Source organism: Cydia strobilella, chromosome 9, assembly GCF_947568885.1.
Source record: "Cydia strobilella chromosome 9, ilCydStro3.1, whole genome shotgun sequence".
Classification (NCBI taxonomy): domain Eukaryota; kingdom Metazoa; phylum Arthropoda; class Insecta; order Lepidoptera; family Tortricidae; genus Cydia; species Cydia strobilella.
Genome location: NC_086049.1, coordinates 218784 through 232081, shown reverse-complemented (window position 1 = coordinate 232081; position 13298 = coordinate 218784). Strand labels below are relative to the sequence as shown.

The 13298-nt window shown below is 56.3% G+C and overlaps 1 protein-coding gene across 1 annotated transcript in view; it reads right to left on the bottom strand.

Moving 5' to 3' along the window:
- The window catches only part of LOC134743970 (uncharacterized), a 107856-nt gene that overhangs the window by 85997 nt on the left and 8561 nt on the right, over positions 1 to 13298 (bottom strand). The window contains exons 8-14 of the mRNA XM_063677601.1: positions 12789 to 13073; positions 12450 to 12591; positions 12173 to 12318; positions 11641 to 11813; positions 7373 to 11525; positions 4400 to 4484; positions 2711 to 2853 (exon numbers count right to left, since the gene is read on the bottom strand). Of these exons, the coding sequence (XP_063533671.1) occupies positions 2711 to 2853; positions 4400 to 4484; positions 7373 to 11525; positions 11641 to 11813; positions 12173 to 12318; positions 12450 to 12591; positions 12789 to 13073 (5127 nt within the window). The remainder of the gene's footprint in view (positions 1 to 2710; positions 2854 to 4399; positions 4485 to 7372; positions 11526 to 11640; positions 11814 to 12172; positions 12319 to 12449; positions 12592 to 12788; positions 13074 to 13298) is intronic.

Here is a 13298-nt window from a genome sequence, read left to right as displayed (position 1 = left end):
ATATAACAAGGAGCTAGTTCACCTTCCTCCTGCACGTGGCGTGCTGCGCGGAGTGGCGCGGGTGGTTGAGCGCGTGGTCGAGTAATATAACAAGGAGCTAGTTCACCTTCCTCCTGCACGTGGCGTGCTGCGCGGAGTGGCGCGGGTGGTTGAGCGCGTGGTCGAGTAATATAACAAGGAGCTAGTTCACCTTCCTCCTGCACGTGGCGTGCTGCGCGGAGTGGCGCGGGTGGTTGAGCGCGTGGTCGAGTAATATAATAAGGAGCTAGTTCACCTTCCTCCTGCACGTGGCGTGCTGCGCGGAGTGGCGCGGGTGGTTGAGCGCGTGGTCGAGTAATATAACAAGGAGCTAGTTCACCTTCCTCCTGCACGTGGCGTGCTGCGCGGAGTGGCGCGGGTGGTTGAGCGCGTGGTCGAGTAATATAACAAGGAGCTAGTTCACCTTCCTCCTGCACGTGGCGTGCTGCGCGGAGTGGCGCGGGTGGTTGAGCGCGTGGTCGAGTAATATAACAAGGAGCTAGTTCACCTTCCTCCTGCACGTGGCGTGCTGCGCGGAGTGGCGCGGGTGGTTGAGCGCGTGGTCGAGTAATATAACAAGGAGCTAGTTCACCTTCCTCCTGCACGTGGCGTGCTGCGCGGAGTGGCGCGGGTGGTTGAGCGCGTGGTCGAGTAATATAACAAGGAGCTAGTTCACCTTCCTCCTGCACGTGGCGTGCTGCGCGGAGTGGCGCGGGTGGTTGAGCGCGTGGTCGAGTAATATAACAAGGAGCTAGTTCACCTTCCTCCTGCACGTGGCGTGCTGCGCGGAGTGGCGCGGGTGGTTGAGCGCGTGGTCGAGTAATATAACAAGGAGCTAGTTCACCTTCCTCCTGCACGTGGCGTGCTGCGCGGAGTGGCGCGGGTGGTTGAGCGCGTGGTCGAGTAATATAACAAGGAGCTAGTTCACCTTCCTCCTGCACGTGGCGTGCTGCGCGGAGTGGCGCGGGTGGTTGAGCGCGTGGTCGAGTAATATAACAAGGAGCTAGTTCACCTTCCTCCTGCACGTGGCGTGCTGCGCGGAGTGGCGCGGGTGGTTGAGCGCGTGGTCGAGTAATATAACAAGGAGCTAGTTCACCTTCCTCCTGCACGTGGCGTGCTGCGCGGAGTGGCGCGGGTGGTTGAGCGCGTGGTCGAGTAATATAACAAGGAGCTAGTTCACCTTCCTCCTGCACGTGGCGTGCTGCGCGGAGTGGCGCGGGTGGTTGAGCGCGTGGTCGAGTAATATAACAAGGAGCTAGTTCACCTTCCTCCTGCACGTGGCGTGCTGCGCGGAGTGGCGCGGGTGGTTGAGCGCGTGGTCGAGTAATATAACAAGGAGCTAGTTCACCTTCCTCCTGCACGTGGCGTGCTGCGCGGAGTGGCGCGGGTGGTTGAGCGCGTGGTCGAGTAATATAACAAGGAGCTAGTTCACCTTCCTCCTGCACGTGGCGTGCTGCGCGGAGTGGCGCGGGTGGTTGAGCGCGTGGTCGAGTAATATAACAAGGAGCTAGTTCACCTTCCTCCTGCACGTGGCGTGCTGCGCGGAGTGGCGCGGGTGGTTGAGCGCGTGGTCGAGTAATATAACAAGGAGCTAGTTCACCTTCCTCCTGCACGTGGCGTGCTGCGCGGAGTGGCGCGGGTGGTTGAGCGCGTGGTCGAGTAATATAACAAGGAGCTAGTTCACCTTCCTCCTGCACGTGGCGTGCTGCGCGGAGTGGCGCGGGTGGTTGAGCGCGTGGTCGAGTAATATAACAAGGAGCTAGTTCACCTTCCTCCTGCACGTGGCGTGCTGCGCGGAGTGGCGCGGGTGGTTGAGCGCGTGGTCGAGTAATATAACAAGGAGCTAGTTCACCTTCCTCCTGCACGTGGCGTGCTGCGCGGAGTGGCGCGGGTGGTTGAGCGCGTGGTCGAGTAATATAACAAGGAGCTAGTTCACCTTCCTCCTGCACGTGGCGTGCTGCGCGGAGTGGCGCGGGTGGTTGAGCGCGTGGTCGAGTAATATAACAAGGAGCTAGTTCACCTTCCTCCTGCACGTGGCGTGCTGCGCGGAGTGGCGCGGGTGGTTGAGCGCGTGGTCGAGTAATATAACAAGGAGCTAGTTCACCTTCCTCCTGCACGTGGCGTGCTGCGCGGAGTGGCGCGGGTGGTTGAGCGCGTGGTCGAGTAATATAACAAGGAGCTAGTTCACCTTCCTCCTGCACGTGGCGTGCTGCGCGGAGTGGCGCGGGTGGTTGAGCGCGTGGTCGAGTAATATAACAAGGAGCTAGTTCACCTTCCTCCTGCACGTGGCGTGCTGCGCGGAGTGGCGCGGGTGGTTGAGCGCGTGGTCGAGTAATATAACAAGGAGCTAGTTCACCTTCCTCCTGCACGTGGCGTGCTGCGCGGAGTGGCGCGGGTGGTTGAGCGCGTGGTCGAGTAATATAACAAGGAGCTAGTTCACCTTCCTCCTGCACGTGGCGTGCTGCGCGGAGTGGCGCGGGTGGTTGAGCGCGTGGTCGAGTAATATAACAAGGAGCTAGTTCACCTTCCTCCTGCACGTGGCGTGCTGCGCGGAGTGGCGCGGGTGGTTGAGCGCGTGGTCGAGTAATATAACAAGGAGCTAGTTCACCTTCCTCCTGCACGTGGCGTGCTGCGCGGAGTGGCGCGGGTGGTTGAGCGCGTGGTCGAGTAATATAACAAGGAGCTAGTTCACCTTCCTCCTGCACGTGGCGTGCTGCGCGGAGTGGCGCGGGTGGTTGAGCGCGTGGTCGAGGTGGTCGAGCAGCACGAGGCAGGCGCGCGCCGCGTGCGCCGCCGGGGCTCGCAGCAACTTCGCGTGGAACACTTCTAGGAGACCTGACGATACATTCATTTATTTATTTACTAGCTTTTGCCCGCGACTTCGTCTGCGTGGACTTAGTAACCCCAGCTAGAGTAAGAATAGCGCCTGGAGAAAGTCTTATAGCAATCATTCAATTTGAGCATAATATGCACACAAATATTAGGCAACTCATTAATTATCTCAATTCCACCATGATTCCACTCCGCTTTTCACCCTCTTAAGGGATGATTTTCGGGATAAAAACTATCTCTACGCCAAATTTCAACTAAATCGGTTCAGCGGTTTACGCGTGAAGAGATAACACACAGACAGACAGACAGACTTTCGCATTTATAATATTAGTATGGATTATTATTCGGAGATCCAACATCTGTTAACATGTCTATAGGTTTTATAAATATGAAAAAGCCAATTGCAGGTTCTCACCAGTAGCTACATATGATAATTGATAACTATAGTCATATTCACAATGAAAATTAACGGTTTGGCGAAATATTTTGCAATTTAGGCATTTTTTTTTTATGAGAACGAGTAAAGCTGGAATAAATGGGGCATTTTCGAAAAGGGACCTTATTGTCGATGGCGCTTACGCCGCACAGCGTCGCGCGGCATTGTATTTATATCGGAGCATCGTTTATAATGGCGTAAGCGCCATCGACAATAAGGTCCCTTTTTATAGAAAATACCACAAATGTTGTAAGTTTAATTAATACAAAGTTTTTTAATAAGTAATTGGTCTAATTTAGTTATTTAAGAAGTGGATTTATTTTCATTTAATTTATTGCATTATATCATAACTAGGTCTCACTCACATACGTAAAATTACCCTTTTTTTTATCCTTGATATTGGTTTATGTACTAACAGCAATATTTAACCATCATTTGTAAACCCTTAATCATTGCAATAAGCTTTACAAATGGTAAGTTAACAATGTTAATGATTAAAAGTTTCCGTATAAAATGGCCTCTACATATGGCTCTACGTTTTATTCAAATAAAGCTGTGAAGGATAAACAAAAACTATAATATAAGAGACAGGTGTTATTGTGTTTTGAAACCATGACGTGTATTTTTTGGATAATAGATTTACAAAAAAACCTTTATATTGCAATATAGATTTCCAAAAAATCCTTTATATTGCAAAAAAGCTCAATACCGTTATATTGTGAAAACAGGTAGCGTATACATTCTTATACTATTACACTTAGTGTTTCACTGCCTACTCCCATCACTTGCTCGAAACAACATAAAAAAATCACTCTTGTTATTTGATGGCGACCCTGCCAGGATATAACAAAACCCAATCTTGTTATTTGACAATAAAACAAGGAGTTAGTTCGTGTGTGGCGACCTACTGGCTTGGTACCGTGAAGGGGACGCGATTCGTAGGTATAAATCCACGCTCGCGTGGAGAGTTCCATAGGCATTTTCATAATTTTGGTAATTAAAATAATGTCACAGAGGAGCATAGATTTCTTCCTGACATTCATAAGCGCATTGTAATATGGCTACATTACAGAATAAACCTTTTATAATACTTTTATTTTTCAATATACATACCGGAGACTGCGAGAGTGACATCTGTCAAATCTGGCTCGGGGTCTGACTCGTTGGGCTCCTCACCCTCAAACGGCCGGTTCATTATCTATAAGTTACATTTCAAATTAAACAGTACACATATTTATAACAATTTCAATTTTAAATTTAGGGCAAGGAGGTGTAGTTTAAACTCGTCTGAAAGATTATAAACCGAAATAGATATCATACACTGAAGAAAAAGTGAACAAGTCCAGGGGCTGAGTGGGGGGCAGCGGTTTATAAATTGATAGTATTTTATACAATCGTGATATAATAGAGAGCTTTTCAGTCGAGTATCGTGTTTAAGCAACGAAGCTTGCTGAGTTGTTTAAGTTAAGGTACGAGATTGAAAAGCTTAATTATATCACTATTGTATACAATACTTTTTCTACGAGACAAAAAAATAATACTTTCTACTACAGTTAGTAGAATCATATAGGTAAACAAACCAAAAGTATACAGCTAAGATACGCGAGCTGCCGCAGCCCGCGATACCTTATTCATACTCGTACGTGCCCCGGCCGCCGGGCCCGGCGCCCGCGGCGGGTTGGTCAACGACACCTCCGAGTAACTCATGAGGCCCTGGTACCCGCTCCGCGCTAAATTCAATTTTATAACAGTTTTTTTCTCGATTTTGGCCACCGTAGCCTATGGAGACTAACAAGCAACGCTAAGCGGTTTTCGTAAGGTATTTATGTTGCTATATGAAGGGTGTCACATGCGCGTTTCTGACTTATGAAGCAATTGTTTTTACAATACACACAATACACAGATTATACTCGACGAGTAGAAATAGTACATTATGATACAATTGTGCTAAGTTGGTCATTACACACGAGGCGATTTGTGCGCGCGAGCTGTAAGCGAGCGCGCAATAAGAAAGCCGATGTGTGTAATGACCAATGCACACGCGTTTCATACGACGTTTTTCAACACACTTGCGAGGAAAAAAAAAGAAACTCATATTAATTAAAATTTAATAGTTAAAACAGTTAGTATTGTGTGTTTCATCTGTCATACTCGTACTGCCGGCCGGCCCTCGCTCGCCCCGGCCGCGGGCGGCGCGGCGGGCGGGCCGGCCGGGCCGCGCGCCGCGCAGGCGCGAGGAGCGCGCCGGTGCCCGCCAGTCCGACCAATTAAAGAAGGTTCCCTTTCCATGCATATTATTAGCAATCAGTTACCTTCTTAACTCAGTCGGATAATATAATGAAAAAGCACGAGTGGAATAATACACTGAAAGAGCACGCGTGTTTAATATCTAGGATTATGAGCCAAAAGTCGGTGGAATAAAAACGTCGTTTTGAGCAAGTGTGTAAAAAAATATATTTTTCTACTCGTCGAGTATAATCTGTGTATTACGACTTCATATGCAACACTACAACCTTACTCTTTTCAACGTCGGATAGTCTATGGCACTTCCGACTTAAGCATAAGAATTTTATCGATACGGTTTAGTCAAGTATAAAAATTTTGAAAATAGAACTTCATACATTTTAGTAAAATATTTCTTGTTTAAGGAGACTCGATTCAATGCAAATTAGCCTACTTAAACACGCTGCTGCGTCGCATCTGCTTTGTGATTGGTTGGCCAATAATTGCTTCATAAGTCATAAACGCGCATGTGACACCCTTCGTATAGCAACATCCATATCCTACGAAAACCGCTTAGCGTTCCTTGTTAGTCTCCATAGGCTACTGTGGCCAAAATCGAGAAAAAAACTGTTATAAAATTGAATTTAGCGCGGAGCAGGTACCAGGGCCTCATGAGTTACGAGGAGGTGTCGTTGACCAACCCGCCGGGGGCGCCGGGCCCGGCGGCCGGCGCGCGTACGAGTATGAAGGTATCGCGGGCTGCGGCAACTCGCGTATCTTAGCTGTATACTTTTGGTTTGTTTACCTAAGTATATGATTCTACTAGTTGAAAGTATTATTTTTTGTCTTGTAGAAAAAGTATTGTATACAATAGTGATATAATCAAGCTTTTCAATCTCGTACCTTAACTTAAGCAACTCAGCAAGCTTCGTTGCTTAAACACGGTACTCGACTGAAAAGCTCTCTATTATATCACCATTGTATAAAATACTATTAATTTCCGTTTTTTTTTTTAAGTCACTAGTCACACTACTATATAATATTTTTCAACACACTTGCTCAAAACGACGTTTTTATTCCACCGACTTTTGGCTCATAATCCTAGATATTAAACACGCGTGCTCTTTCAGTGTATTATTCCACTCGTGCTTTTTCATTATATTATCCGACTGAGTTAAAAAGGTAACTGATTGCTAATAATATGCATGGAAAGGGAACCTTCTTTGATTGGTCAGACTGGCGGGCACCGGCGCGCTCCTCGGGCCGGGACGAGGGGCGGCCGGCAGTATGACAGATGCAACACACAATACTCTGTTTTAACTATTAAAATTTGATTAATATGAGTTTCTTTTTTTTACTCGCAAGTGTGTTGAAAAACGTCGTATGAAACGCGTGTGCATTGGTCATTACACACATCGGCTTTCTTATTGCGCGCTCGCTTACAGCTCGCGCGCACAATATCGCCTCGTGTGTAATGTCCAACTTAGCACACTTGTATCATAATGTACTATCATAATATAATTTTATGTGTTCCCTAGTTGTATAATAGATGTTACCTCGGAGAGTTCACCAATGATTTATTATTTGTATATTTGTAACTAACAAAATATGGATTGTAATATCGTCCGAAATAAATGTTTTTTTTTTTGGTACTCCTGCATCCATACACTACAAGCTGACCTATTTTTCGTCGCGAAGACATTTCTTTTGTATGATCTCTGGCGTTTTCGAGCGCGCGGTGACGAGCGGGCGTTAGCGCGTGTGTCAACCTACCGGCTCGGTACCGCGAAGGGGACGCGATTCGTAGGTATAAATCCTCGCTCGCGCGGAGAGTTCCATAGGCCCGCTACTACTACACGGTACCTTCTCCAGCAGGTCGATGAGGTCGGTGGCGGCGTCGCCGGTCACCAGCACGGCCAGCTCGGCGGCGGCGCGGCCCTGACCACACGGTACCTTCTCCAGCAGGTCGATGAGGTCGGTGGCGGCGTCGCCGGTCACCAGCACGGCCAGCTCGGCGGCGGCGCGGCCCTGACCACACGGTACCTTCTCCAGCAGGTCGATGAGGTCGGTGGCGGCGTCGCCGGTCACCAGCACGGCCAGCTCGGCGGCGGCGCGGCCCTGACCACACGGTACCTTCTCCAGCAGGTCGATGAGGTCGGTGGCGGCGTCGCCGGTCACCAGCACGGCCAGCTCGGCGGCGGCGCGGCCCTGACCACACGGTACCTTCTCCAGCAGGTCGATGAGGTCGGTGGCGGCGTCGCCGGTCACCAGCACGGCCAGCTCGGCGGCGGCGCGGCCCTGACCACACGGTACCTTCTCCAGCAGGTCGATGAGGTCGGTGGCGGCGTCGCCGGTCACCAGCACGGCCAGCTCGGCGGCGGCGCGGCCCTGACCACACGGTACCTTCTCCAGCAGGTCGATGAGGTCGGTGGCGGCGTCGCCGGTCACCAGCACGGCCAGCTCGGCGGCGGCGCGGCCCTGACCACACGGTACCTTCTCCAGCAGGTCGATGAGGTCGGTGGCGGCGTCGCCGGTCACCAGCACGGCCAGCTCGGCGGCGGCGCGGCCCTGACCACACGGTACCTTCTCCAGCAGGTCGATGAGGTCGGTGGCGGCGTCGCCGGTCACCAGCACGGCCAGCTCGGCGGCGGCGCGGCCCTGACCACACGGTACCTTCTCCAGCAGGTCGATGAGGTCGGTGGCGGCGTCGCCGGTCACCAGCACGGCCAGCTCGGCGGCGGCGCGGCCCTGACCACACGGTACCTTCTCCAGCAGGTCGATGAGGTCGGTGGCGGCGTCGCCGGTCACCAGCACGGCCAGCTCGGCGGCGGCGCGGCCCTGACCACACGGTACCTTCTCCAGCAGGTCGATGAGGTCGGTGGCGGCGTCGCCGGTCACCAGCACGGCCAGCTCGGCGGCGGCGCGGCCCTGACCACACGGTACCTTCTCCAGCAGGTCGATGAGGTCGGTGGCGGCGTCGCCGGTCACCAGCACGGCCAGCTCGGCGGCGGCGCGGCCCTGACCACACGGTACCTTCTCCAGCAGGTCGATGAGGTCGGTGGCGGCGTCGCCGGTCACCAGCACGGCCAGCTCGGCGGCGGCGCGGCCCTGACCACACGGTACCTTCTCCAGCAGGTCGATGAGGTCGGTGGCGGCGTCGCCGGTCACCAGCACGGCCAGCTCGGCGGCGGCGCGGCCCTGACCACACGGTACCTTCTCCAGCAGGTCGATGAGGTCGGTGGCGGCGTCGCCGGTCACCAGCACGGCCAGCTCGGCGGCGGCGCGGCCCTGACCACACGGTACCTTCTCCAGCAGGTCGATGAGGTCGGTGGCGGCGTCGCCGGTCACCAGCACGGCCAGCTCGGCGGCGGCGCGGCCCTGACCACACGGTACCTTCTCCAGCAGGTCGATGAGGTCGGTGGCGGCGTCGCCGGTCACCAGCACGGCCAGCTCGGCGGCGGCGCGGCCCTGACCACACGGTACCTTCTCCAGCAGGTCGATGAGGTCGGTGGCGGCGTCGCCGGTCACCAGCACGGCCAGCTCGGCGGCGGCGCGGCCCTGACCACACGGTACCTTCTCCAGCAGGTCGATGAGGTCGGTGGCGGCGTCGCCGGTCACCAGCACGGCCAGCTCGGCGGCGGCGCGGCCCTGACCACACGGTACCTTCTCCAGCAGGTCGATGAGGTCGGTGGCGGCGTCGCCGGTCACCAGCACGGCCAGCTCGGCGGCGGCGCGGCCCTGACCACACGGTACCTTCTCCAGCAGGTCGATGAGGTCGGTGGCGGCGTCGCCGGTCACCAGCACGGCCAGCTCGGCGGCGGCGCGGCCCTGACCACACGGTACCTTCTCCAGCAGGTCGATGAGGTCGGTGGCGGCGTCGCCGGTCACCAGCACGGCCAGCTCGGCGGCGGCGCGGCCCTGACCACACGGTACCTTCTCCAGCAGGTCGATGAGGTCGGTGGCGGCGTCGCCGGTCACCAGCACGGCCAGCTCGGCGGCGGCGCGGCCCTGACCACACGGTACCTTCTCCAGCAGGTCGATGAGGTCGGTGGCGGCGTCGCCGGTCACCAGCACGGCCAGCTCGGCGGCGGCGCGGCCCTGACCACACGGTACCTTCTCCAGCAGGTCGATGAGGTCGGTGGCGGCGTCGCCGGTCACCAGCACGGCCAGCTCGGCGGCGGCGCGGCCCTGACCACACGGTACCTTCTCCAGCAGGTCGATGAGGTCGGTGGCGGCGTCGCCGGTCACCAGCACGGCCAGCTCGGCGGCGGCGCGGCCCTGACCACACGGTACCTTCTCCAGCAGGTCGATGAGGTCGGTGGCGGCGTCGCCGGTCACCAGCACGGCCAGCTCGGCGGCGGCGCGGCCCTGACCACACGGTACCTTCTCCAGCAGGTCGATGAGGTCGGTGGCGGCGTCGCCGGTCACCAGCACGGCCAGCTCGGCGGCGGCGCGGCCCTGACCACACGGTACCTTCTCCAGCAGGTCGATGAGGTCGGTGGCGGCGTCGCCGGTCACCAGCACGGCCAGCTCGGCGGCGGCGCGGCCCTGACCACACGGTACCTTCTCCAGCAGGTCGATGAGGTCGGTGGCGGCGTCGCCGGTCACCAGCACGGCCAGCTCGGCGGCGGCGCGGCCCTGACCACACGGTACCTTCTCCAGCAGGTCGATGAGGTCGGTGGCGGCGTCGCCGGTCACCAGCACGGCCAGCTCGGCGGCGGCGCGGCCCTGACCACACGGTACCTTCTCCAGCAGGTCGATGAGGTCGGTGGCGGCGTCGCCGGTCACCAGCACGGCCAGCTCGGCGGCGGCGCGGCCCTGACCACACGGTACCTTCTCCAGCAGGTCGATGAGGTCGGTGGCGGCGTCGCCGGTCACCAGCACGGCCAGCTCGGCGGCGGCGCGGCCCTGACCACACGGTACCTTCTCCAGCAGGTCGATGAGGTCGGTGGCGGCGTCGCCGGTCACCAGCACGGCCAGCTCGGCGGCGGCGCGGCCCTGACCACACGGTACCTTCTCCAGCAGGTCGATGAGGTCGGTGGCGGCGTCGCCGGTCACCAGCACGGCCAGCTCGGCGGCGGCGCGGCCCTGACCACACGGTACCTTCTCCAGCAGGTCGATGAGGTCGGTGGCGGCGTCGCCGGTCACCAGCACGGCCAGCTCGGCGGCGGCGCGGCCCTGACCACACGGTACCTTCTCCAGCAGGTCGATGAGGTCGGTGGCGGCGTCGCCGGTCACCAGCACGGCCAGCTCGGCGGCGGCGCGGCCCTGACCACACGGTACCTTCTCCAGCAGGTCGATGAGGTCGGTGGCGGCGTCGCCGGTCACCAGCACGGCCAGCTCGGCGGCGGCGCGGCCCTGACCACACGGTACCTTCTCCAGCAGGTCGATGAGGTCGGTGGCGGCGTCGCCGGTCACCAGCACGGCCAGCTCGGCGGCGGCGCGGCCCTGACCACACGGTACCTTCTCCAGCAGGTCGATGAGGTCGGTGGCGGCGTCGCCGGTCACCAGCACGGCCAGCTCGGCGGCGGCGCGGCCCTGACCACACGGTACCTTCTCCAGCAGGTCGATGAGGTCGGTGGCGGCGTCGCCGGTCACCAGCACGGCCAGCTCGGCGGCGGCGCGGCCCTGACCACACGGTACCTTCTCCAGCAGGTCGATGAGGTCGGTGGCGGCGTCGCCGGTCACCAGCACGGCCAGCTCGGCGGCGGCGCGGCCCTGACCACACGGTACCTTCTCCAGCAGGTCGATGAGGTCGGTGGCGGCGTCGCCGGTCACCAGCACGGCCAGCTCGGCGGCGGCGCGGCCCTGACCACACGGTACCTTCTCCAGCAGGTCGATGAGGTCGGTGGCGGCGTCGCCGGTCACCAGCACGGCCAGCTCGGCGGCGGCGCGCGCCGCGGCGGCCCGCAGCGCGGGGTCCACCCCCACCCCCACCCCCGCACCCGCCCCCGCCCCGCACCAACTCAGCAAGGGCACGCCCACGCCCACCACTACTTCTTCCTCGTACAGGAACCTGACCAAAGGAAAAATACTCATTACTAATATTTTTCACATGACAATCTTACACATGTCGACCTAGTGTCTCCTAGTGCTAAGGCTGCGGCCAGCCAGGCGGCGGTATAACGCACCTGTGTCGTTTGACGACAGCGAGCAGTTGTTGAAGCGCATGCATCCGGACGCCGAGTCGAGTGTCCCGGCGGACGAACTTGTCGCCGAGCGCTAAGGCTGCGGCCAGCCAGTCCGCGCGAGCGGGGGAGAGCGTCGAGCAGCGGAGCGTGATGAGGCGAAGTACTGATGCTTCCTGAAAATAAAACATTAATAAATACTCCCATCTTAAAGGACGGCAACCCACTTACAACCCTGGTGTTGCAGGTGTCCATGGGCGACGGTAATCACTCACCATCAGGCGATTCGTCTGTTCGTTTCCTTTTGTTTCATTCGATTAAAAAACAAAGAAATTCAACTATATTTTCTTCACTATTAATTAAAAAATGGCATTTTTTGTATGGTGGGCCTTAGCAGGAAACGTCAAATTTATGAATGAGCGAGTTTATCGGATGAAGCGAAGCCGAGTACCACAAAATAAGACGAATTCACGAATTGCTGTTCCCACCAAAATTGTACCGCTGCTCTGTATTTGTCAGCTGGAGCTGCTATTACCGGTCGGTCCTGCGCGCTGCAGTCGATGAGGTCCAGCAGCTGGCCAGTGTCCCCCGTGTACTGGCCGGCCTCGTGCAGCTGTTCTATGCAGGTCAGCAGCGCGTGGAGACGGGTGTGGATCAGCTCGTTGGGCGGGTCCAGGCTTTCTGTAAAAATAAAAGTTTGCCTGTTGCCTAAGAGTAATTTAATTATACAGAACTGGCCTTGTCGAGTAGGAGCGTACTCTTGAAGGCTCGTTGTGTAAGAGTGCGCAGTATGATTGTATAAGAGCACTCACTGTCGTGCCTGTGCGCGTGCGCCAGCACGGCCAGCAGCACGTCCCAGGCGGCGCACAGCGAGTCCGGCGGCGCGCGGCTCACGAGGCTCTGGATGGCTTGGATCACTTCGTACGTTACTACGGGCTGGTTCGTGCTCACCGCCTGAACAAATATTTTTCCTTTTTTTTTATTTAGAACGCAAACAGCCACATATACAAATGTATTTGTAGTACAATGTAGTGTACTTAACATACTTACGAAACAGACCTGGAGGTTCAACTATTAAGTACATAAATATGATTAATTCAAAAAGTCAAAATGTTGGAGGACTAAAATATAGGTGTAGAATATGTGCACACCTGTAGTAGAGCCGGTAACACACACAGCAGCGACACGCGCAGGCTGGGCACGCGACGCGGGCCCCACAGCGCCATGTTGATGTAGAACACGGCGCCGCGCACTGCGCCGGCGTCGGCGTTGTTGGCGGCGGCGGCGTTGCTCCCGTCGGCGGTGTTGGCGGCGGCGGCGTTGCTCCCGTCGGCGGTGTTGGCGGCGGCGGCGTTGTTGGCGGCGGCGGCGGGGAGGGCCGCTAGCTCTTGGAGAGCGGCGTGGCCAAGGTCGGCGCCGAGGACTGAGCGCATCAGCTGGGATTGATAAAATAATGTTAGCACATGTTTTAAGCCACTCATGCTTTGCAATTTGAACGTTATGTATGTAGGGCGTACATTAAGTGCGCACGTCGTATGGTAAGAGTGCGTAAACTGTCAGATAAGATTGCGCACGCGGGGAGTGTATTAATGGACAACATTGTTTGAACCGTATCTAAATTTTATGTAACAACGTGCAACAGACGACGCTAGTAAACGGGC